We start from the raw sequence: 21,876 nt of genomic DNA on the forward strand, positions 1-21,876 counted from the left end.
TTTAAACATGTAGTTTTAGATACACACACATGGAACCTAGAATATGTGGTCCACTCCTAGATGCATTCTGACGCTCTACATAAAAACAAGAGCACAGTATAGCAAATTCACAGAATGATTCATTTATCCACAAAAAACTGAACTACTAAGCTAATTTACAAATGCACCCCTGGATTTTCACAGCTCACTGGAATTCCAACATCCCCGACCCATTGTCCCAAAATCAATGAGTAATCTGATACCAGGCTATTTTCGGCCTGATGTACTGGTGTCCTTATTCACATAAAGAACCATGTGTGACAGACTGAAACAAACTAAACTAACTTTTGGAAAGGTAACATGAGAAGAGGCACAGAGAGACAGAGAGACAGTGAGTAAGAAAAGGGGTAGGCCTGCTGCCAAGAAGGAAATGCTAACCTACATTTTAGGAAATTAGAGGATGCCACATTGACACTTTTACCTCTCTGTCTCTCTTTCTAACTAACACTAATACACACTTATGTTTGCACAGTATATTATGTAAATACATTCTTATGTGGCTGTATCTATCTGTACCACAGGATGCTTCAATGTATGTAAATATGCAGTACAATGAACAATTAACAGGCTTATTTTAGTGCAGGCATGGCTTCTATTTGACCACGTTTTTCCCATTAATGCTAAATGTATTATTTGCAGTGTTGCCCCCTAAAATATATAAAAAATACATTAGAATGCATTTTAGTATTAGCCCTGTAAACAGTTGGTGGGGAATGCATGCACCTTTGCCCTTGGTATTTTATGAATCCTGCTTAGGCCCTTGACCAGTGGGATGGCTTTCGCCATCTATGACTTCTGTCCTTTGCACAGTGCAATGCTATACCACTATCAGTGTGTCAGTGACTATAATACAAAAATAATAATCAGATTAGGAGGTCCTGTACATTTTATAGTCATGTGGAATATGATGAACAATTAACATTCACTTGAAACCTGAAGGACAGAGCATTTCAAAGGTGACACACTGCCTTTCAAACACTTATTTATGTTATGTATGTAAGTTTTTCTAATCTTGTTGCAGTTTGCCTTTTCCCACTTTTTTCCAAATCAGCTTAGCTGAAAAACCCAACATTACACAACTCACCTGTGTATGCTTCCAGCCTCTATGACATTGGGAAATTGACTCATAGGTACAAATAGGATATGTTTGAGAAAAACAATGCCACAATTCTGTTATTGATTGCCTACTTAAGATGTTGTAATGCTGGGTTTTCACAAATGTGCTATCAACAGATATGTCATTATCCACGAAGAACTGCTACTTACATGTATAATGATCAATGTGTACTTTTACTGCTGGCCTGAGTTACCCAATATTGACTGTGTAAACAAGACAAACGTGTCAGTCTACTGGTTATCTAGCAAAGCAATGTCTTTACTTCGGTGGGAGAGACGTGTTAGCGCAATACTTTGACCTCAGTTTACAACGTTTGTACAGAAAAAAAATAAAGCACAATATACTATGGGGAAATTGTGGCATTTATTTTTTCACAAAGATGAGTTTTAATTCTTAAAATTACATTCACACACAAAGAGAGAGAGAGAGAGAGAGAGAGAGAGAGAGAGCGAGAGAGAGAGAGAGAGATAGTTTGCGAACCACAGTCCACCTCGTAATTGCGCCATTCTTCGGAAAATCCCGGGCAGTCAATCCTTGACTCCTCCTGCTGTGTAACTCAGCCCCCAAGTCATCTCTTCTCCATATAAACTCCCTCTCCCCACGCTCTACCTGTTCAGTGTTTTTCGAATCACCACCGGCTTGCCAGCATGCATACAGTCCTTCTGTGGGCGTTTTTGGGATGCCTAGGTAGTAAAACATTTTTGGGGGGACGAATATATCACTATTACGGCTACATCTGTAATGCGCATCAAAATTACTGACTTGACGGATGTCCTGTGTAACGTTATTTCCTTTACAGCTTCTGCTATGGCAGCACCCGCAGACCTCAAAGTGAGATGGTGCGTTAAGTCAGACTTAGAGTTCAAGAAGTGCACCGATCTTGCCAAGACAGCACAGTTGGTGTGCGTGAAACGAGAAGGGTCGGAGGAGTGCATCAAAGCTATTAAGGTGAGACGTGTAACAATGTGAACATGTTCCGAATTCAAATTTAGGACATTGTCTGAATGTGGATTACTTAATACATTATGGTATGGCCGAGTCTTGTGAATTAATGTTAACCTATCAGGTTGTAATACACCATTTTTCCTGTGCCGTAGTTAATTAGCTATTCAATCTGTATCTCCTCACTCTACTTCCAACCTAGGACTTGCAAGCTGATGCCATCACCCTTGATGGTGGAGATATCTATGTAGCTGGCCTTGAAAACTATGAGCTGCATCCCATCATTGCAGAAGATTATGGCTCAAGTAATATTGAATAATGTGAAACCTTATTAAAACATACTCATCAGAATATCTCAACCTGGTAACACAATGCATTTTTTCTACCTTCTCTGCACTCATTTTTAGGTTCTGAGACATGCTACTATGCTGTTGCTGTGGTAAAGAAAGGCACTAAATTCACTTTCAAGGATCTAAAGGGGAAAAAATCTTGCCATACCGGCCTGGGGAAGTCTGCTGGTTGGAACATTCCCATTGGCACCCTGGTGGCACTGGATGAGATCAAGTGGGCTGGAAAAGAGGACAAGCCATTGGAGGAGGGTAAGTGAGAAGAGCTTGGAGCCCGTTTAAGGAGTAGAGATGATAAAATGGGCTTACGTGTGGGTTTAAAATGGACAATTTAAGCCATAATGGTAGTGCATAGAGTACCCTTGTTACTATAAGAAACGGTCTCTTTTGCATGTATTTCAACATCTGATAGATGCTGAGCATAGCTTTGAAGTTCATCCACTTTTGCCTTCATGTTGTTGCAGCTGTCATGGAGTTTTTCTCAGAAAGCTGTGCCCCTGGAGCAAACAAGGACTCCAAACTGTGCAAGCTGTGCAAGGGTGACTGCAGTCGTTCCCACAAGGAGCCCTATTATGACTATCATGGGGCTTTCCAGTGAGTAGAGCAGGGGCTTTCACATACCTACATCCATCACGAAAACATGTAACCTTTTATTGATATTACATTTCTTTAATGCTGTGGGTTAGTTTATCCTCATAAACTGTTTGCTGGGGTTTCCTAGGTGTCTTAAGGATGGAGTTGGAGATGTGGCATTTGTGAAGCACTTGACTGTTCCTGGTGAGCCAAAGTTTAGGGTTCGATAACTGACATTTTAATTCCAGTTCTAAACTTTTCACTTTAAACTTTAGTCACAATGTACAATACAATACACATCGTGAGGAACTTTTCAGAGTTGGGAGGCACAAAAGAATACCGCTCATTCACACCCAGTTAGGTCACAGAGCACTTTAATGAAATCCAGCACTACTACACCAATTGGTTGCTTTGATTACTTGACATAACCTGTTGAAATCATCTCTGTTTGCTTACTTGGTGTGCAATTTAAACACTGCCACTTTCTTTCTTTAGACAGTGAGAAGGCCCAGTATGAGCTTCTGTGTAAGGATGGTACCAGGAAGAGCATAGATGACTACGAGACTTGCCATCTGGCAAGAGTGCCAGCCCACGCAGTGGTCAGTCGGAAGGACCCTGAGCTGGCCAAGCGCATCTTTGATGTACTGACTCCAGTTCAGGTACAGTGCATCATTCAAATGTTTTGCATGAAAAAAAGGCATGCTTGGATTCACCCCAAAGCATTACTCAGTTAACTAAATAAGTAAAACACACGGTGAAAATAGTTTGTAAAACAAAAGTCCAAAACAAGATGCAATTTGATGATGCCACACAGATACAGTTGCAGACCAGGTCTATGATGTAGATAATGTCCAGATACACCTTCCTCCTTGATCTCTTGTATAGGTTGTTATGAAGTCTTATGGCAATAAAGTATTTGTGTATTCTAGAGCAAACTCTTCGTTTCTGATGTCTATGGAGGCAAAAACCTGATGTTCAAAGACTCAGCAAAAAAAGTGGTTCAGGTGCCCAGCACCACTGACTCTTTCTTATACCTGGGAGCTGAATACATGAGCATCATTCGTTCCCTTAGTGGAGGTGAGTTAAGATGTATTGAAATCTCAAGTCACTTGCTCTGTCTGTTATTCTGTGTAGTGTATTTATACTGGTAGAGCATGGCAGTGTGGCTTTATTTGTCAGAGTAACCCCTCTCATGCCACCATAATGGTATAGTTCTTGCCCGGCTTTACTCACATACATGCAATGGCCATAGGTCCAATCCACAAGGACAACATGTCCAGATAATGTCAATTTACTGGAAACAGCTCCTGAATTAATCAACCATATTATGACAAATACAACTAGTTTGTGATATTCCTTTAAAACAAACAAAACAAAACTGAATTTTTACCAATTTAATTTGTATTTTGAACAACCACCATTACATTTCATCTGAGCTAAATTGGTCACATGAATACACATTAATATACTGTATAAAACTGTCTGTAAATGCACTGTTATAAACACATTACTGTAAATATGCTGACTTTATGCTGACTATTATTTAGATTTGTTTATGACCTTGTCCATCTTGATTGTTAGAGAAAGGCTCTGCAGGTTCTTCTCAGTCCATTATATGGTGTGTCACAAGCAAAGCCGAGCAAGAAAAGTGTGACAAGTGGAGCGTTAACGCCTTGGACAGTGTCTTCTGTGAAACGGCAGGATCTGTGGATGAATGCATCAAGAAGATCATGGTAAGGAGGATCATCTGACTTCTATGAAAACATCTAGATATTTTTGTAGATCTTTCTAGAAGTTTTGTCGGAATATAAATAATTATCCTATAATTAGCGCCAGAGTTTATGTTTATATCCATCTATCTCTCTATCTACAGCGCAAAACGGCCGATGCTATGTCCATTGATGGAGGAGAGGTGTATACTGCTGGGAAGTGTGGCTTGGTTCCTGTAATGGTGGAACAGAATGACGAAGGTACATAGACTATATACAAGACATGTCACATATGACATTATTGTTTACTTTTTTGCATAATTTGATGTGAAAGATACGGTTTTGTGATAACCATAAAAATACATTCCCATGTCTTTCCATAGCTTCGTGCACGCCTGGAGCCTCTGGTAAGCTATTGCCACATCACATCACATCACATTACATCACATCACATTACATTACATCACATCACATCACATTACATTACATCACGGTTTAATTATGTCTTGTGGAGATTCCCAGGGATCAATTCTAGGGACCCTCTTCTTTTACATACTTCCACAAGGCCAAATTCTTTAAGAATGCAATATTGCCAACCATAGCAATGCAGATGAGACACAAAATGGCTGTGACCATAGAGAGTTGTGCCAGTGTCTTGATCAAATTAACAGTTGGATGTGTCACCAGTAACTACAAAGCCAAAAAAAGAAGTACAAGAAGTAAGAATCCAGACAGTTAACCATTTATCAGCATCATCATAAACAAAGCCAAAATAAGAGGGCTCAAACAAGACATATTTATTTATCGCAGGCACAACTCTTCCTATGTTTTTTCCCCTTAATAATTTTTGTGTCCTGCATGCAATCCTCTCAGGTCCTGCTTCTTCATACTACGCTGTGGCAGTTGTACGGAAGGACAGTGGTATCACTTGGGAGACACTGAAGGGCAAGAAATCCTGCCATACAGGGTTGGGTCGCACTGCTGGCTGGAACATCCCAATGGGCAAAATCCATAGTACCACTGGAGACTGTGACTTCAGTAAGTTTATTTATTAGAGTAAGGACAGAACATTCATTCAGTAACAAATGTATCCGTTCAGTCTTCCCCTCAGAAATTCATTCTTTCTGAAATCACTAAATGTAAAAACCATATGCACCACACAAGGAGAAACTTGAGTAAGACATAAACATGTAAACAAGTGTTAATTCACAATTGTATACCAAGAATCATACAGTAAAGCGCAGCAGCATACTGGGAAATAATTGGACATTTTCACATTGTTGTAGACAAGAGTCCTAGGCACTGAAATCCATTTATTTCATTCACTAATGCTATGCTGATTGGTATGAGTGACTCTTTAAAATGTCTATCTCAGACTGTAGCTTGTGTCACTTTTATTAAATGATATCAATCGGCAGTGAAAGGGTAGCTGACAAACCCTCATAGAAAAAGAACATACAAAGCCTCACACATAAGACAAATATGAGTGAGACATAAAAAGATACCTTTTAATGTAATCCTCTAATTCTGCCAGATATATGAGTTATTAAGCCATTAACAAAACTGCATGGGGCCCATATTCTGTTGTGTGAGTCTATAAGCCATTAGGACATGGAAAATCCAGCAGCATTTTCCTCAGGAGAGATTTGTGATTGTTTTGGATTGCACTTTCTGTCAGCTTTTCATTAATATATTTATCACCAGGTAAATACTTCAGTCAAAGCTGTGCCCCTGGAGCAGATAAGGGCTCCCCTCTTTGCTCACTCTGTAAGGGAAGCGGTAAAGCAGTAGGAGGAGAGGACACCAAATGCCAGCCAAGTGCAGATGAATTATATTATGGTTATGGCGGAGCCTTTAGGTAAGACAATTTAGAACATTACCAGGCATTCCTGTAGTTTCCTTATTTGTGTCTATATCTTTTGTAAGAGGTTGTGTGTTAAAAAATACATTTGAATTGACCACCATCATTTGTTTTACATATGTATAAGTGAATAAATCCAGCATTGTGGATTCTGTGGATCATTCAACAATGTGTCTTTTCCACTCAGATGTCTCGTTGAGGGAGGTGGTGATGTGGCTTTTGTAAAGCATACCATTGTCAAAGAATATACTATTGGTGGTAAGTGATACTTTACAGACAAAGTCAGAAAGTAAGTCTTCACAAGGTACATTTAGAGAATTAAAAGAGAACTAAAAGTACACTTTTATAGTCTTTCTGTCACCCACTCTGTCTTTGAGTGTGTCTTCTCACATCCTCAGAGAGAGAGAGAGAGAGAGAGAGCGAGCGAGCGAGAGAGAGCTATAAGAAGATAATTCTAAGCATACTTTTAAGCTACTACCCTTTCATGCCTGTGTTTTCCAGACAAAGTACCTGCCTGGGCTCAGGGTGTGAAAGCTACAGATTTCCAACTCATTGGTCCTGGCTGCTCTGCTGAAATCGACAACTATAAGGACTGCAACCTAGCCTTAGTGCCTGCACATGCTGTGGTCACTCGTCCAGAGATGCGGGATGATGTGGTGACAATCCTGAAAAAGCAGCAGGTTTGCAGGGGGCACAAACAATTGTCTATGCATAACTGTGTTACTTTGTCTGAAAGATGAATATGTGGCTATTGTGTTTGGTTCTTACTGTCTCTGCTGTTCTAATTTCAGGATAAATTTGGCTCCCATGGAACAGAGGTATTTAAACTCTTTGAGTCGACCAATGGAAAGAACCTCCTCTTCAAAGACTTCACAAAATGTCTCCAGGATATTCCATCTGGACAGAGCTACAAGGACTTTTTGGGCTCTCCCTACATGACAGCAATGACCTCTCTGAGACAGTGTTCCAGCAGTATCTCAGGTACCAACCAACAAACATGTGATAACACATAATACAGAGAGAACATATTCTCTCATATTCTCTAGTGCTTAAGGTTTTTTTGTCTAATATTTTGTTTCAGAGCTGGAGCAGGCTTGTACCTTCCATACCTGTCAGCAAAAGGCATAGAGGAGAGAACATGCAGATCAAAACTCGCCTCCAAAGAGACCATACTCTGACTTCAGTTCCATCTTTTTTGCTTTCCCTTATGAAGAAAATTGGGGATGGCGTTTCCTGTTCCTGTGCAACTGTTATTGCAGTGATACTGTAACTTTTTCTGTCTAATATTTGGCTCTTTATGAAAGTGTGTAAAACAAAGAAAAACTAAATAAATAAATATCTTTTCTAATGCATCCAGTTATTCATCTTCATCTTTCATGCCATGAGTATTCCTGTCTTTATATTAAGCATATTTTTATATTAAGCATATATTTAAATCTCAGTTTGATGAAATTGCATACTGTACATATTACCCGATACTCATTCATGCTCATCTGCAGCCACTTATCGATAAGACAGAATGCAATTCAAGTGTGGGAAGCCCAAGAACAGATAATTCCAACGGTCCCACATCATCTGATGACGTTCACCATCTGTACTCTCACTGGCTGCCCACGATCAATGAGCCATGAAACTGCATTTGTGTTGACCCTTTTTTAAATTTGGCAAGTTACAACAGAAATCAACTTATTGAAACAAGACAAAATCACTGCATTCACTGCATTCCAGAACCAGTAGATGTTAGTTTCCTTAAAGCTTTCTGGCTATAGTCTGATATTGCCAACATTTTAAAATATTTAAACCAAATTGCCAAAAACACGTTACTGCTCATACCAAAGCCCCACAGCTGAGCTGTGAACTGAGACAGGGACACTCAAACGATAGGCAGGTAGAGATACGTCCTTGTTTTTATTGGTTGGATGATAGTGGTTCACATGATACATTTTTGATAAGACAGGAATACATGTGCTTTATTGATACCTACTGGCATATGAGGAGATTACAATAACAAGTAGGCTGTTGCAAGCCTTATCAGCCCTCCTGAAAGCTATGAGTGCTCAGAAAAACATTAAGCAAGCACCCATCCACATCTGTGTTTTCCAGGTTATGCATCTTCCTGAGCTCAAAGTAATTAGCAACACATGGGCATATAGGTTTTTCAGTTTTCTACGTCAGCAAAACATGGATAGTGCTGTCTGACCTGGTACACAGATAGTAGGCAGGAAATAAAATGCCATTTCTGTGAATACTATGAACAGGATCATTAATGGCTGGACACAAGATTCATCGGGTTCAGATTGTGCCATGTGTCATGCGCCTATGTGTTACTTATATGGCAAATGGTGAAGGTGCTATTTTTATATTTAGGCGACTTTTTTTGTTTTAACTTCTGTTGTCAGATTCTGTTGTCAGGGGTAAATGAATGAAGGGAGCCCTCTATTGGTAGTTTAATGTATTTCATGATAAAGCCTTGAAGATCTGAGGACAGTGGTCCACTACTAACTGAAATAGGCTTTAAGTGCCCATACCTTTTCCACAGGTGCCATGTGTACAGTGTGTTCATTTTCAGATTTCCAAACATAGTGTTGATGTTCAGATACATGATTCTCACCACTGATGGCTGTCTCAGTCTCCCATAATTGCTTTAAATATTTGTGGCTGATTATGAGGTAAGTGAGTAGGCTATTAAAAACTGCAGTTAGCTGTAGTGCTTTTGTTGAGAAAAAATGAAAATGTTTGCAGACTTACAATAAGGGTGTATTTCTGAAGTATATGTCTCTGTGTCATCTGTGTATTTAGAGAAATAAGAACTGTTAATGCTTTACAGTGTTAAATAATCTACAACCCCACAGACAAAGTTGGGACAGTATGTAAAATTAAGATTTAAACTGAAAACAGTGATTTGTAAATTCCCTTTGACCTGTATTACATTGAAAACAATACAACAGCACATTATTTGATGTTTTACCTGATGTACTTGATATTCTTTTAAATAAACACTTGATACTTGCAACATATTTCAGAAAAAGTTGGGACAGTAAAGCATTTACCACTTTGTAAGGTTGCCATTCCTTTTCACAACACTAAAGATGTTTAGGGACTGAAGACAGAGTGATAAAGCATTTCGGGTGTAACTTTGTCCCATTTTCCCTGCAATCAAGTCTAAAGGTGTGCAACGGTACAGGGTCAGGCCAGTCCAGCACCTGCACACTGTTCTTCCTCAGCCATGCCTTTGAAATGTGTGCACAATTTGGTTTTGCATTGTCTTGTTGAAATATGCATGGGCGTCCCTGGAAAGGATTTCGTCTTGGAGGCAGCATATGTTGCTCCAAAATCTCTATGTACTTTTCGGCATTAATGGTGCCATCACAGAAGTGTACGTTACCTCTGCCAAGGGCACTGACACAACCCCATACATGACAGACCCTGGCTTATGGACTTTGGCTTGTGCCCTTGCCATTTACTAAAGATTCCTTGAATCTTTAAATTATATTATGCACTGTGGAGGGTGAAATATTAAAATCCCTTCCTATCTTTCTTTGAGAAACATTGGTTTAAAACATTTCAATAATTTGCCCACGCTTTGTTGGCAAACTTGCGATCTTCGGCCCATCTTTGCTTTTAAAGGACTAGGCCTTTCCTGGGTGCTGCTTTTGTACCAAATCATGATTAAAATGACCTGTTGACATCACTTGTTTCAAATAACATCCTTATTTAATTATTCTACCCCATTACTGCCCCTAAATTGTCCCCGTCCCAACTTCTTTTGGAATGTGTTGCAGGCCTGAATGGCAGTAATGGATGTATATTTACAAATGAAGTGAAGTTGACCAGACAAAGCATGAAATATCTTGTGTTCATACTGTCTGCAATGAAATACAAGTCAGTCTTTTTTATTTGCATTTTTCATACCGTCCCAACTTTTTCTGATTTGGGGTTGTAACTCAAGTATCTTATTTTTTAGACCATTCTGTTGAGGTAATCTGTTGTTGTTCAGATTATGTTCTCCATATGAGGGAGCAGGGGGTGGGACAGGGAGAAGTAACATTGGTCCTCTACAAAGACAAATGATGACAACTCTAAGTTGTTGAATAACCTTTTGTGTCCTTGCTCAACATTGCTGGCAATGGTTAAAAAAATCAGTACCAAAGCCCAATAATGTAAAGTGAATCCCTGAATGACAACACATAATATTTGCTTCATACAAAACCATAAAATGTGTGCCCTAGCCGTTAACTGTGTGTGGATATGAAGAATCAATACATTCTCAAAATTCAAGAAATGCACAAGCCTACTATGGAACAGACTAAACCAAATCCTAGAGCAAAGCCTAAAGTAATGCAGTAATTGATGGATAGCCTACATATTTAAATGTATCATCAACCATAATTGATGAACACCTAAAACTGACACAGTGATTATATAATATAATACATTAACTAATTGAATGTAATCTAGACAGACACCATCAAAGACTGTGTTACCATGCAGCGTTTACTTGTCTACCACTATCACATGACTGACGTTAAAGGTCACAAACGTGAATAACCCGGAAATACCCTTGCGGTTCCGTAGACTCAAGGAGAGGAAGGCATTGCACCATGGCTCTGTTGAACACCGTGCATTAACAGGCTAGCGTGGAGATTTTACCGGCAATCCGTCACCATCCGCGCCTTAAACATGGACCTCCAGTCGAGAGGCTTATTCCGGATGCAAATAAGTTGTCAGTAGTAATTTCAGATAACTGTATTTGTCATTTTTTTTTACCGTGACACTTTTTTGCCTTTGCACGCTACAAGGGATTTAAACATTAAGTGTCAGCTAGCAGGCTAACAGCCCTCATCCCTTGAGCACCACTTTCCCTTTGGACCCAAGACGTGCTTTGACAGTGATTTCAAGATAGAATAACTCAAACATAAACTCAAATTACATAAAAACCTGAGGTCAAACTCCATAATTGATTGTTCTTTTCAACACATCTTACATACTCCAGGTAAGTGCTCCTGCTAAGTTAACGAGCTACGTGAAAGGCAAACAGGCCTCGTAGCTACGTCTCGTGAGAATTGATGGGTTAGCCGGGTGAGGGTCTGTGTAGCTAGCTGTCGTTAGCCAGTATTGTAGGTGCTTTAGTATTGTAGGTATTCATTTGGTTAGTAAGCTGAGTTAAAAAAAGAAAGAAGCTAACGTTACAGTCCCACTCGCAGCTAGGAGGTAACGTTATGCTCTAATGTTTTTCTGTGTACATCGCTAATATGTGTCGAATGTTTTATGCTCAATTCCCAGAAGTTCCATTATTTTCCAGCTTTGATTAGCTAACAGTTAGCCCTAACGTCAGTTGATTAAGTTAGTTGTTCGGTGGCAGATACACTTGGAGCTAACGTGATGAGGAGTTTGTCAATTGGGCGATTTCCCCCAAACATTCATCGCATTGACAGACTTGCCTGCAACGCCAGCCAGTTGGCAGCTAGCTGGCAACGTGAGCTAACTGCCATGGCCCAGAAGTTGGACAAAATATTGGTACCAAACGTTAGCCAGTTAGCTGCATACCAGCACATCCTTTTTCGCCAGACGATGTCTTGGTTTGATCTGTTTACTTATGGCTTTTTGAAGTGCTGTTTACGTTGGTTTAGCCTGATCCACTTCAATGTAACGTTATTTGCCACTTGGAAAATGTGTGCAGCACAGCCCCTGGATAGCTAGATAGCTTAACTAGCAACTGTTTGACATGAAGTTGGCTAAAGTATTAGCTGGATTATGAACAGGGTCACATCACAATAGGTGTATTTTAATAAGTAACTTTAAGTGAACCAAGTAACTTTGCTCCGCAATCAAAACTGTGTAGCTCACTGAGGGTATGGATATGTAAACCTAACGTTAGCCACATTCGTATTTGGCATCCTACATGCCTTCTAAGCTAACTTTATCTAACGTTAACCGTGTGAGATTTTGGGCCTGGGTATTAACCTAATGCCTAATGAGCTTTCACTTAGCTCACCGGCTAACGTTAGGTCTCAATAATAACAGTACTATGACTGACTAGATTTGTTAGGTAGCATTTTGTGGGGCTGTTACGGCTCCGAATATCAATAGCCAGTTCCAAGTTTTTAACTGCTCGACATTAGCACTGAGAACATAATGGAGCTAGGTGAAAGAATCAATGAAATGTGTTCGTTATCTAGCTAGCTAGCAACCTGCTCTGTATTCGGCACTCTTCGTTGATCCCCAAGTACACATGATTAAACGGTATCGTTTGTGGATTTGTTAAGATTCGGGTTGGCACTAATTGACATTTCTATCTTAGAAACAGCGGCTTTCTGTTTGGTTTTAATCTAACCTGAACCGAGACTCAAATGATGCTAGCTAGCTTGGCTAATGACAAGTTAGCCAACGTTAGCGGGCCACAGTTCATTTTCACTCAAGAACTCACTACATTGTAACGTCAGACAGATATTTAGTGTTATTAGACCGGCTGTTTACTTCCAATCTACGGATTTTTGCAAGGTGTGTGTGTGTGTGTTGGTATTAAGATATTTTTTTTAATAAACGGTTGTGGTGACGTTTGGCACGATGTACCATATGGCATAACGATGGCTAAAGCTAATGCAGTGATCAAGTTTTCATGAGCCGGGCGTTATGGCTGCTGTGACACGTCCCTATTTCTTCAGATTTCCATTTGCGTTGCCTAAGTTGTTTTTTTCGGCCAAAGAGTGCATTCTGCATGATCTCTGCACAGCAGATCCACGAATGCTATACAAATTCTTTGATATTTGCATAGAAAGGGTTATTATATTGATATTTTGAGATTCCTTTTGCTCTCCATTTCAAAACAAAATAAGTTAATTCTTAACGTTCATTCTCATAATTTTTAAAGGAAAGATTTGAAAGTAATTTGGTCATTATTGTATTTGGCTTGAACTGTGTGATTTATTAGACTAAAAACAATTCATGGATGTCCTGTACAGTAAAAAAAAAAACAGCGCAGTGTGTTTGTTAGCCAATGTATACGGCTTTAATAAAATTGCCATTGGCAGAGGGAGAGTTTTCCACAAGAGCCTTGCATCAGGCTTTGCCCTCTTGCTGGGTTTATTTACTGTACTAGGACATGGAATGCTTGGTGGCTTGTCCTCATCTTTTAACTGTAATTTATTTGGGGTGGTGGCCTGCATGATATCATGGTGGAAAATTGATTATATTTTAGAATGAGTGTTGCCAGCTCCTTTTACTGTAAATGCTTTGCTTTGTCAGTGCTTCTCTTTGTGTAGATAACTTTGCAGTGTGTTCAGGTGCTGGTAATTTTCCCACGCTCACTTTTTGGACAACACTGAGTAGTGTTGGGTATTAAGTATAGATTATGCAGGAGCCAGTGGGGCTTGAGCGACTTGTTTGGACTCTATGCAAACACAGGTAGGTCTATTGTGTTTAGCTTAATGTTCTGGTTCTTTGATGTGTGGAAGTGAATTGACTAGATGATAAACTAGTAGATCGCTAATTAGAGATCAGCCTAGCCGGTTAGAAGTTGCTCGTGTCATCACACCAAAATCTGATTGGTTTGTTTGTTTTTAAGCATAGCAACACTTTCTATTCTGGATTTGGCAAAACAGAAAAAAACTTGAGATGTTAGCAGCACTTACAAACCTCTGAGAAACATTTGCCCTCTTCAGCATTATCGTGATATTCTGAAATGATCTGCAAATTAGCCAATACCACGACTTCTAGAAAACAACATTTAATGTTTATGCAAACAAAACTTGCATATTTGTGGGCTGATTCACACTGTGCATAAACCTTTGTTATGCACCACCCATGTTGCGTTACAAAGCTTCTTATTGATTTAATTGATTAACTTTAACAGGAAGTAGTTTGCCAGTTGAGTATAGTTACCTTCGCTCTGACCATTCTGTTGTCTTTTTGGTGTAACTACCAATGCTGGAATCCTGCTTTCTCACTTAGCAGCACTAACCAGGCCCCGTCGTTGTAAGTGCTGCAGTTAAGTCAATCAATTGTCCCATTAGCCAGTTTAAATTACCGCGATGATAGAGGACTGGCTATCTCGGTCCGTTAAAGGCTGATCCGCCCTCAAACAATGGCGTTTATTAGAACCAGTCTAAACTTATCAGGGCAAGTGCGCGTGCCCATCATACTTCAAAAGGGGGAAGGGTCGATCACAAAGACCATGATTTTGTAACGGTACAATGCCTACTCACCTCAAAGAAAGAGCCTTTTTTTTTTCTCTGCTGACGAGCAGGAGATGATCATAAATGCTTATGAAGCATACAAGACCATAATCATGGCAAAATCCAACACCACCACCACTGCGGAAGAGAGACAAGAATCTGTATATGGGGGATATATATATGTGTATATATATATATATATATATATATATGTATTTATGAGTTACGCCAAGTGTGACAGTGGCACAGTGGGTAGAGAAGTCGTGTAGTAATCGCAAGGTTGCTAGTTTGATTCCCCTCACTTCCTTACAAAGTTTAGTTTTACATTTCCTTGTAAGTCGCTTGGAATAAAAGCGTCTGCTAAATGACTAAATGTAAATGTATTAATAAGAAATTCAATACATTGAAGCAGTGAAAAGAAATTGTGTGCATTTCTATCTATTCTTATAATGAGTCACCTTAATCATTTTCTACAATCATTATATGCTATGGTGTACTAATAACACTGTCATATAATTATGAGTGCTTTGTTCTCCGCATCGCAGACACTACAAAAATGTACCACTTGCAAAAAAGTGCAAGACATTCACTGCTCGGCTGTGGTGTTTGCAATAAATGGCTTGAAAAGGTCTTGTAAATAAATGTTTCCTTGTTGGCTGAATCGGTAGCGCTCATACAAGAACTCATCATGGTGAAATAATGGATCTTGGTGATCGCGAAGAACTGAATATGAAACGATTATCTAACTTGTATCGCTCCTTGGTCTATGGGATCCCTCCTTTTTCCGGGAATGTGGCAAGCCTCCCCAGCTTCACTTAAATGAACCTGCGCTAGAGCAGGTTCAAGTTTATTGATGTGTCGCTATGGTGATTAATCCAAAGTTGATTCCATGAACCGAAAAGAGGGACTTGTATTATCTCATCCTGAAAATGATCTCGGTAACTCCCTAAACGGGGTGCACCCAGGTATGAATGTGATGCAAGTTCAGCATCTTTAAAACATTAAACACCTCTAACCAGAAGCCTTAGCCTCAGAAAACAAGCTAACGTTAGTCTGACAGCAACATTAGAGTAGCATGAGCGATGCGTTACGGATTGTAATGCTAACCAGGACCATCTTAGTTTTATGGTACATTTTGACGAAAAAGAAATAAGGAGGATTGTTAAGTTGCAGTGTTTTTTTTGCAAGTGGCATTAAGCTATCTAGGCCTGATTTTATTTCACAGATTATCTGTTTCATGGTCTACTGTCAAGACACAATGACAGTTTTAGCAAATATGAAAGTTATTTTTACAGTGGTTTCCCTGCAGCTTTAAAGGGAAACTTTTTTAGCCTGGGACAAAAGTAAAATCGGTCCAGTACTGGTAACTGCAAGACAGCTATGCATTGGAATCCTATGCATGCACTCAAAGTAAACCACTAGTTTTAGCAACTGGTAGATGTCAGACCCTTATAAAAACAACATGGAAAGGATCCGTACAGAGATACTCCTGTGTCTGTTTACTTCAATAACTGTAAAGAAACTGTAAAACATTTCGGTAATCTGGTTGTAGAGCAGCAATAACATGAGTGTTATGTTAGCCTGAAGTTGTCATACTCCAGTTAGAATATGAGACTGATACTGCTCCAAACCAGGGAAAAAAATCCCTCTTCGCTCAATTGGATAGACCTAGAACCAATCAGCTCTCCAGCGGCAGCCATGTTTGTTGAAAACGAATTCAACCCAGGCGCTCTTTGGTGACGTGGTTGATTACGTTACTGTTGATCATCTGTCAATCATTGTATAAAGCCCGCCCTGACAATTTGATTGTTACAAACAGCTCTGTGTTCGGGCATAGTTTCTCCCCAACGGAGAAATGCCAGACCGAACTTCCTGACTCAAATGTTGTGGGCGGGCACCCAGTTGTTAGGCTGGCAACCAGGCTAGTGTTATGTGCTTTCTCTTCCAGATTTGAGAGGAATGAGAATTTATGCATACTCATTTAACTTTGTTTCAGTTGTGTTTTTTGTTTGAATCATGGCTTCAGATTAGATTCATGGTAGCTCACCATTAGTCCAATAATGGGTTTTCCCCATAATCATCTGTACTGTTTTTTTTCATGATGCTCAGACACATCAGTTAATCTTACAGATGGATTTAAAGTTGAAAAGCACAGAACATTTCCAGTAATTTCTATTCCTGAGTTATTTTGTTATTGCATAGGTTATTTAGGCTAAACTCTAATGGCTGCTTAACCCAGGTGAGTGAGATTGCAGGGCACCCTTGTGTTGCATATCATTTTGCACATTAGATGGAGTCTCTCTGGCTTCTACTCTGTCAGTGGCAGTACTCCTTACTGACCCTGAAGCACTTTGGCGGACGAGGCTACCTGTGTGTGAGCCAGCAGCCTCAGACCCTCCTGTCTGCTTTGTGAAGGACCCTGAGCTGTCGTTCCCCAGGGTGGGTTTACAGCCTGCCATCTGTTGGCATCAAAAAAAGACTGGGGTGGGGGGGGGGGGGTTTGGGCAGGGAGCGGGAGACCCTATTCTTTTGTGTCACTGATCAGGTCTGACCTGTCTGACTTCAGTAGTCTTCCCCACCTCACTCTCACCCCCTACTTTCTGTGGTAAGTTGCCTGGCCCCTCTTCCCCTAGACTTCACCCCGCTGACCTCCAGGACCTTCACCCCCATTCTTCCCCAGTTCTCCAGCTGGTGTCAAGTGGGGCTCCCTGAACTTATCATAGTTAGACTTGAGAATTGATGCGTGTGTTGGTGAAATATATGGGTGTGATGTCTGGCTCGTGGGTGGGTCTCTGCCTGTTATCAGCATGCTACAGTAACAGTAACCCCCCCCCAACCACTATACAACTTTCTTAACACATGATGAGTGTACACCTTGGGTTTCAGTGACACTTTATGCTCAGTTTACCCTCTTGCTGAACAGTGTATGTAACAGAATATAACCTTGAATAAGGAACTATATAACCTTGAGGGTGTTGATCATTTTAGACAACCCTTTGCTTTAACCTTACTCTTTCTCTTTGCATCTCTCAGGCTGACCTTGGAGAAGATAAAAGCCTGGGTTTCCTTCCCAAGTTCAATTGAATCCTAAAATTTCAGAGGTACATTACTATTTCTTAAAGATTCACTGTGTGTGTGTGTGTGTGTGTCTGTGTGTGTTCTGTTATCTGTTGTATAGTTGTTCCTTCACTTCATGACTGACCTTCTCCTCCTTTTTATATAAGTTTGGCAGGCAGGTTCGAGGCCCCCTCATGCAGAACCACGTGAAATGAATAAACCGCCACAGCCTATAACAGGACCCCCCTCTGTCCCCCACCCCGCCCCTTCCCCTGGACTGACACAGGTAAGAACCAAACACAGGATCCACTCTTTGCCTCCAGAAAGACCTGTGAGCTGGCCATGAATCTCTGAACATGACTGTACATTTCCCTCTACCTCTCTCCCTGTAGGCTGCCTTCCCCCCTGGCCAGCCCCCATCTGTTGTCTTTGCCACACCACCTCCACAAATGAACACTGCACCGCAACCCCGACAGGTACGCCACCCTAACAGAAGAGAGAGAGAGAGACACGTTGCTAGATAGTAGCTCTCTCAGTAAGAGATCTTGATCTGCTGCTGCTTTTGCTGCTATGTCTGCTTCTTAACTCTGTGTTCTCATGTGAACGTGATGACAACTCTGCATGTCTGCCAAGCTCTCTTTCTTTCTCTCACACTCTCTCTCTGCTGTATGACCTACGCCCTCTCTGCTCTCTCTTGCTCTCCTAGTTTGCTCCAGGGCCAGGGCCACGCGCTTTACACCAACAGGTACTAACATCTCCCTCTCAGCTGATCTAATGGCACGCAACCTGGGAGACTCCTAGAGACTCAGGCAGCAACTGGCTCCAGAGTGGTTTTGGCTCTGACCTGGAACCGTTCTGTCTGGTTCTGTGCCGGGTCTGGGCCGGGCCTGGGCCAGAGTCAGATGCTCTGAGGGCTTCTTTAACGTCTCACTTGACACACTCCAGATAAAAGTTTTAAGATGTACAAAAGAGCTTTGACCCTCCATTGCGGGGTTTTAACTAGCTCTTGTAGCCTTCAGATACTTTCTAAACTTAGGAGTTGCTATAGTATGTTTGATCAGTTTTTTTCAACAAAATATCAAACTCAAAGTAACATGATCTGGCAATTGCTTATAATACACACCCACTCCTTTTTATTGCTCTTCCATTTGTGTATGGCTTGTCTCTTTGTTGTCACTGTTTCACAAGGGTGCTTGCATAACTGTCTGTGGTATGGTGAATGTTTGCTTGCTTCTCAGCCTAACCGATTATTACTACCTTTTGCTTCTCTCCACCCCTCTCTTCCTTCCTCTCCTTCCATCTCCCTCTCTGCTCTCATCTTCTCTTTCTCTGTGTATTGCTCCTCTTGACACTGCTGGTGTTTTGTTGCGGCTGCAGGGTGGATTCAGGTCCTTGCAGGTAACTGCTTCTTTCCTCCTCCTCCTCCTCATACCTCCTCCTAGAGCTCTACACTGCAGACGCTTCCACTGCCTCTGTGTACTCAGATGCGGCGCATGCATGAGCACACTAGAATCCACCAAACTCTTGGCCCTATAACTGGCTCTCCAGATCCATTTTTGCTTTGTGTAAAGCCTGATACCATTTTTAACATGCTGTTTTCAGACTAGAAATAGAAAGTAAAAGGTGAAATCCACCCCCAACACCTGGCTTTGTAGATTTTGGTAGGAAAGAGGGAATGGATTTGAGGGAAGACTTCAATGCTCCCGTTTTTGTCTAGGGCTGTCTTGTGCTGCCTCATCACGTCCACTCCTATCGCATGTTAGTTGCTAACTTGAGCATCTGAATATTATATCCAGGAATGTTTGTTTGGGGTTGCAGTCAGATGGCATGTCTTCAAGAATATAATTTGATATCCCTGTTAAAGAACATGCACAAGTTAGGTAGTGTGTTGACTTTGGTGCATGTGGGACACGGCTATTAGAAGTGTATGCGCACTTTTGGTAGCCGTAGATGAACAGAGACAATAGAATGAACGAACTGAAATGAAACGTGTGGCAGCATTAGTTATTGCTCACTGTAGGAGTGTGTGGGATGGCGTCTCAGAATATCATCCTCTGCCTCTAGCCCTACTACCAGAACCGGGCTAATCTGCCCAGCAGTGCCCCCCGGGTCCAGCCCAGCAACACCCCTCGGCCTGTGGCGCCCACCCATGTCTACCAGCCCGGCTCCCAGGTCATGATGATCCCCCAGCAGCAGCTGCAGTTCTCCAATTCTCAGGGCCCGGCCTACTTCATCCCCTCTGGACAGGTATGGCCCAACCGACACATCCGAAATGCCCATTCTACTTTGCTTTTCCACTGCCTCTACCCTCTCATCTGAAGACACAAAGGCATTTTCTATAATGAATAAGACTAGCCTTTTCATTAACACTGCTAATTTCCTTGAAAGAATATGACTTCGATACATAACACTTAATACCACCACTTGTTGCGTGATGCAGTGTCTGTTTTGTTTTTTTCAAAAGAGAAGCATACTGTTCTACATCAACATGACCCCACAATAATTCTGTGGTCCTTGTTCATTGCAGTTTTGCAGCATTTCACTCGATGAAGTAGTTTAAACTGCAGTCTGAGTTTCTAACATGAATGCATTTTGGAATGACACAGTATCTGTACGTGCCACCAGACTTTCCAGCTTTCCTCTCTGCAATGACTCCTTCTGGCAAGTTTCCAGCAGCATAGACACATGAGGTTTTGCAATGTGCAATTGTCAGAAAAAAATGCCGGCTATGATAAAAGGAATTGATGACATTGGAGACATACGATTCTGAGAGAGCTGAAAATCTGGAACCGGTTCTCGTTTCCCATACTTAATGACCCTCAAAATCACTGCCATGTCTGTAGCGTTTCTTGATTGGATTATGTTTGTCGTTGTGTCATGTTTACTCTTTCATTCTCTCTTTCTGCAGTACCGTGCTCCGTACATGCCTCAGGCTCAGCAGTACCCAGTGCCCAGTGGAACTGCTGGGTTCTACTCTGGGACCAGTCCAGAATACGGTCCATATGGTAAGAGCCCCTGATTCAGGCCTTGTCTGCCAACTTACAGCCAGAACCACATGCAGCAACCTCTCCAAAACCATCTCTCCCCCAACTTAAAACAAAGACTTAGTTAAATTGAGTTGTTAAAGACCGGTCCAAAACCCATTTGTGACCTTTTTAGACTGATGTCTTCTGTGTCAGGCCAGCAGGACTCCTGAAAAGGCCATGTGAAGTCAGTTTTCTGTCAAAAAATGTTGCCTGCCTTCACTAACCAACGGCGTAAATGTAGTAGTTTTGTTTCCTGATGTCGGTGTTGCGGCAGTTTCTCTATGCTAATCCCCTTTTCTCTCAGCCTTCTTTCTTTCTTTCATTTCTTTTTCTCTTGAGTTCAGTTCCAGTGATGAGTTCTGTTAAGTGTTCTAACCTCATTCTGCTGTATCTTGCTCTTCCTGGTAGCTGTGTTCATTTACTCTGTACCTTTTCTTTCTCTCTCTCTCTTTCTCTCTCCCTCTCTCTGTCTGTCTGCTGTTCTCCCCTACCTCTTTGCGCTCCCCTCCCCTTCCCTTTCTTTGTGAGCTCAGAGCCCTCTCTTGCTGCGAGGGAGAGGCGGGGAGGTGGGGGGAGGGGGGCTGGCCGGGAGAACGGCCGCCTGACGCTGCACGGCGCTCCCCTCACCTCCCAGCGCTATCCTGGTGAGTAGGAACTGCAGGGCTGTTTCCGTCTTCAGCAGAGGCGCACGCTAGTCCAGGTTCAAGCAGCGCTGCCCCAAGCCGTTGTGTCAAGCACTTGTTTTTTCTATTTTGGTCATTGGGGTTTTTGCTCCGGATTGACTGCTACACAGGGAATAGCCAGTTTGTGAACCTGAACTTGTACGCCTCTGGCATGCATGCTTGCGTGTGTGTGCATGCATGTTGAAGTGAACAGATTACTTCTTTCGAGGAGGACTGCATGCACCCTACTGGTTCTGTGAACACTCAAGAATGAATTGAAAATACATTACATGCACCTGTGTACATAGGGAGAGAGAGAGAGCCTTACTTCAGGTCTGTCTGATGCGCTAAAAGGGCATGTCGAAGAGG

The 21,876-nt window shown here is 41.4% G+C and overlaps 2 protein-coding genes across 3 annotated transcripts in view; both read left to right on the forward strand.

The window, feature by feature from the left end:
• Positions 1–1,803: 1,803 nt before the first annotated feature.
• Positions 1,804–7,745, forward strand: tfa (transferrin-a; the record flags this gene model as incomplete). Its single annotated transcript, XM_080836834.1, has 16 exons — positions 1,804–1,843; positions 1,956–2,104; positions 2,301–2,403; positions 2,506–2,697; positions 2,910–3,039; positions 3,167–3,222; positions 3,514–3,677; positions 3,948–4,095; positions 4,600–4,751; positions 4,892–4,988; positions 5,601–5,765; positions 6,432–6,585; positions 6,776–6,846; positions 7,090–7,268; positions 7,380–7,569; positions 7,670–7,745. 16 exons carry the CDS (start codon positions 1,804–1,806, stop codon positions 7,714–7,716), a joined length of 2,037 nt encoding a protein of 678 aa, XP_080692960.1. The 3' UTR covers positions 7,717–7,745.
• Positions 7,746–11,183: 3,438 nt separating this feature from the next.
• Positions 11,184–21,876, forward strand: part of eif4g1a (eukaryotic translation initiation factor 4 gamma, 1a) — a 28,748-nt gene continuing 18,055 nt past the window's right edge. The window contains exons 1-7 of one of the 2 annotated variants that reach the window (XM_080837003.1): positions 11,184–11,581; positions 17,796–17,863; positions 17,987–18,105; positions 18,212–18,295; positions 19,884–20,066; positions 20,728–20,824; positions 21,379–21,489. In XM_080837003.1, coding sequence (XP_080693129.1) covers positions 18,031–18,105; positions 18,212–18,295; positions 19,884–20,066; positions 20,728–20,824; positions 21,379–21,489 — 550 coding nt within the window. In that variant the 5' untranslated portion in view covers positions 11,184–11,581; positions 17,796–17,863; positions 17,987–18,030. The remainder of the gene's footprint in view (positions 11,582–17,795; positions 17,864–17,986; positions 18,106–18,211; positions 18,296–19,883; positions 20,067–20,727; positions 20,825–21,378; positions 21,490–21,876) is intronic. The other variant, XM_080837004.1, reaches the window with a different exon arrangement.

Source organism: Sprattus sprattus, assembly GCF_963457725.1.
Source record: "Sprattus sprattus genome assembly, chromosome: 4".
In the NCBI taxonomy this organism is placed as follows: Eukaryota; Metazoa; Chordata; class Actinopteri; order Clupeiformes; family Clupeidae; genus Sprattus; species Sprattus sprattus.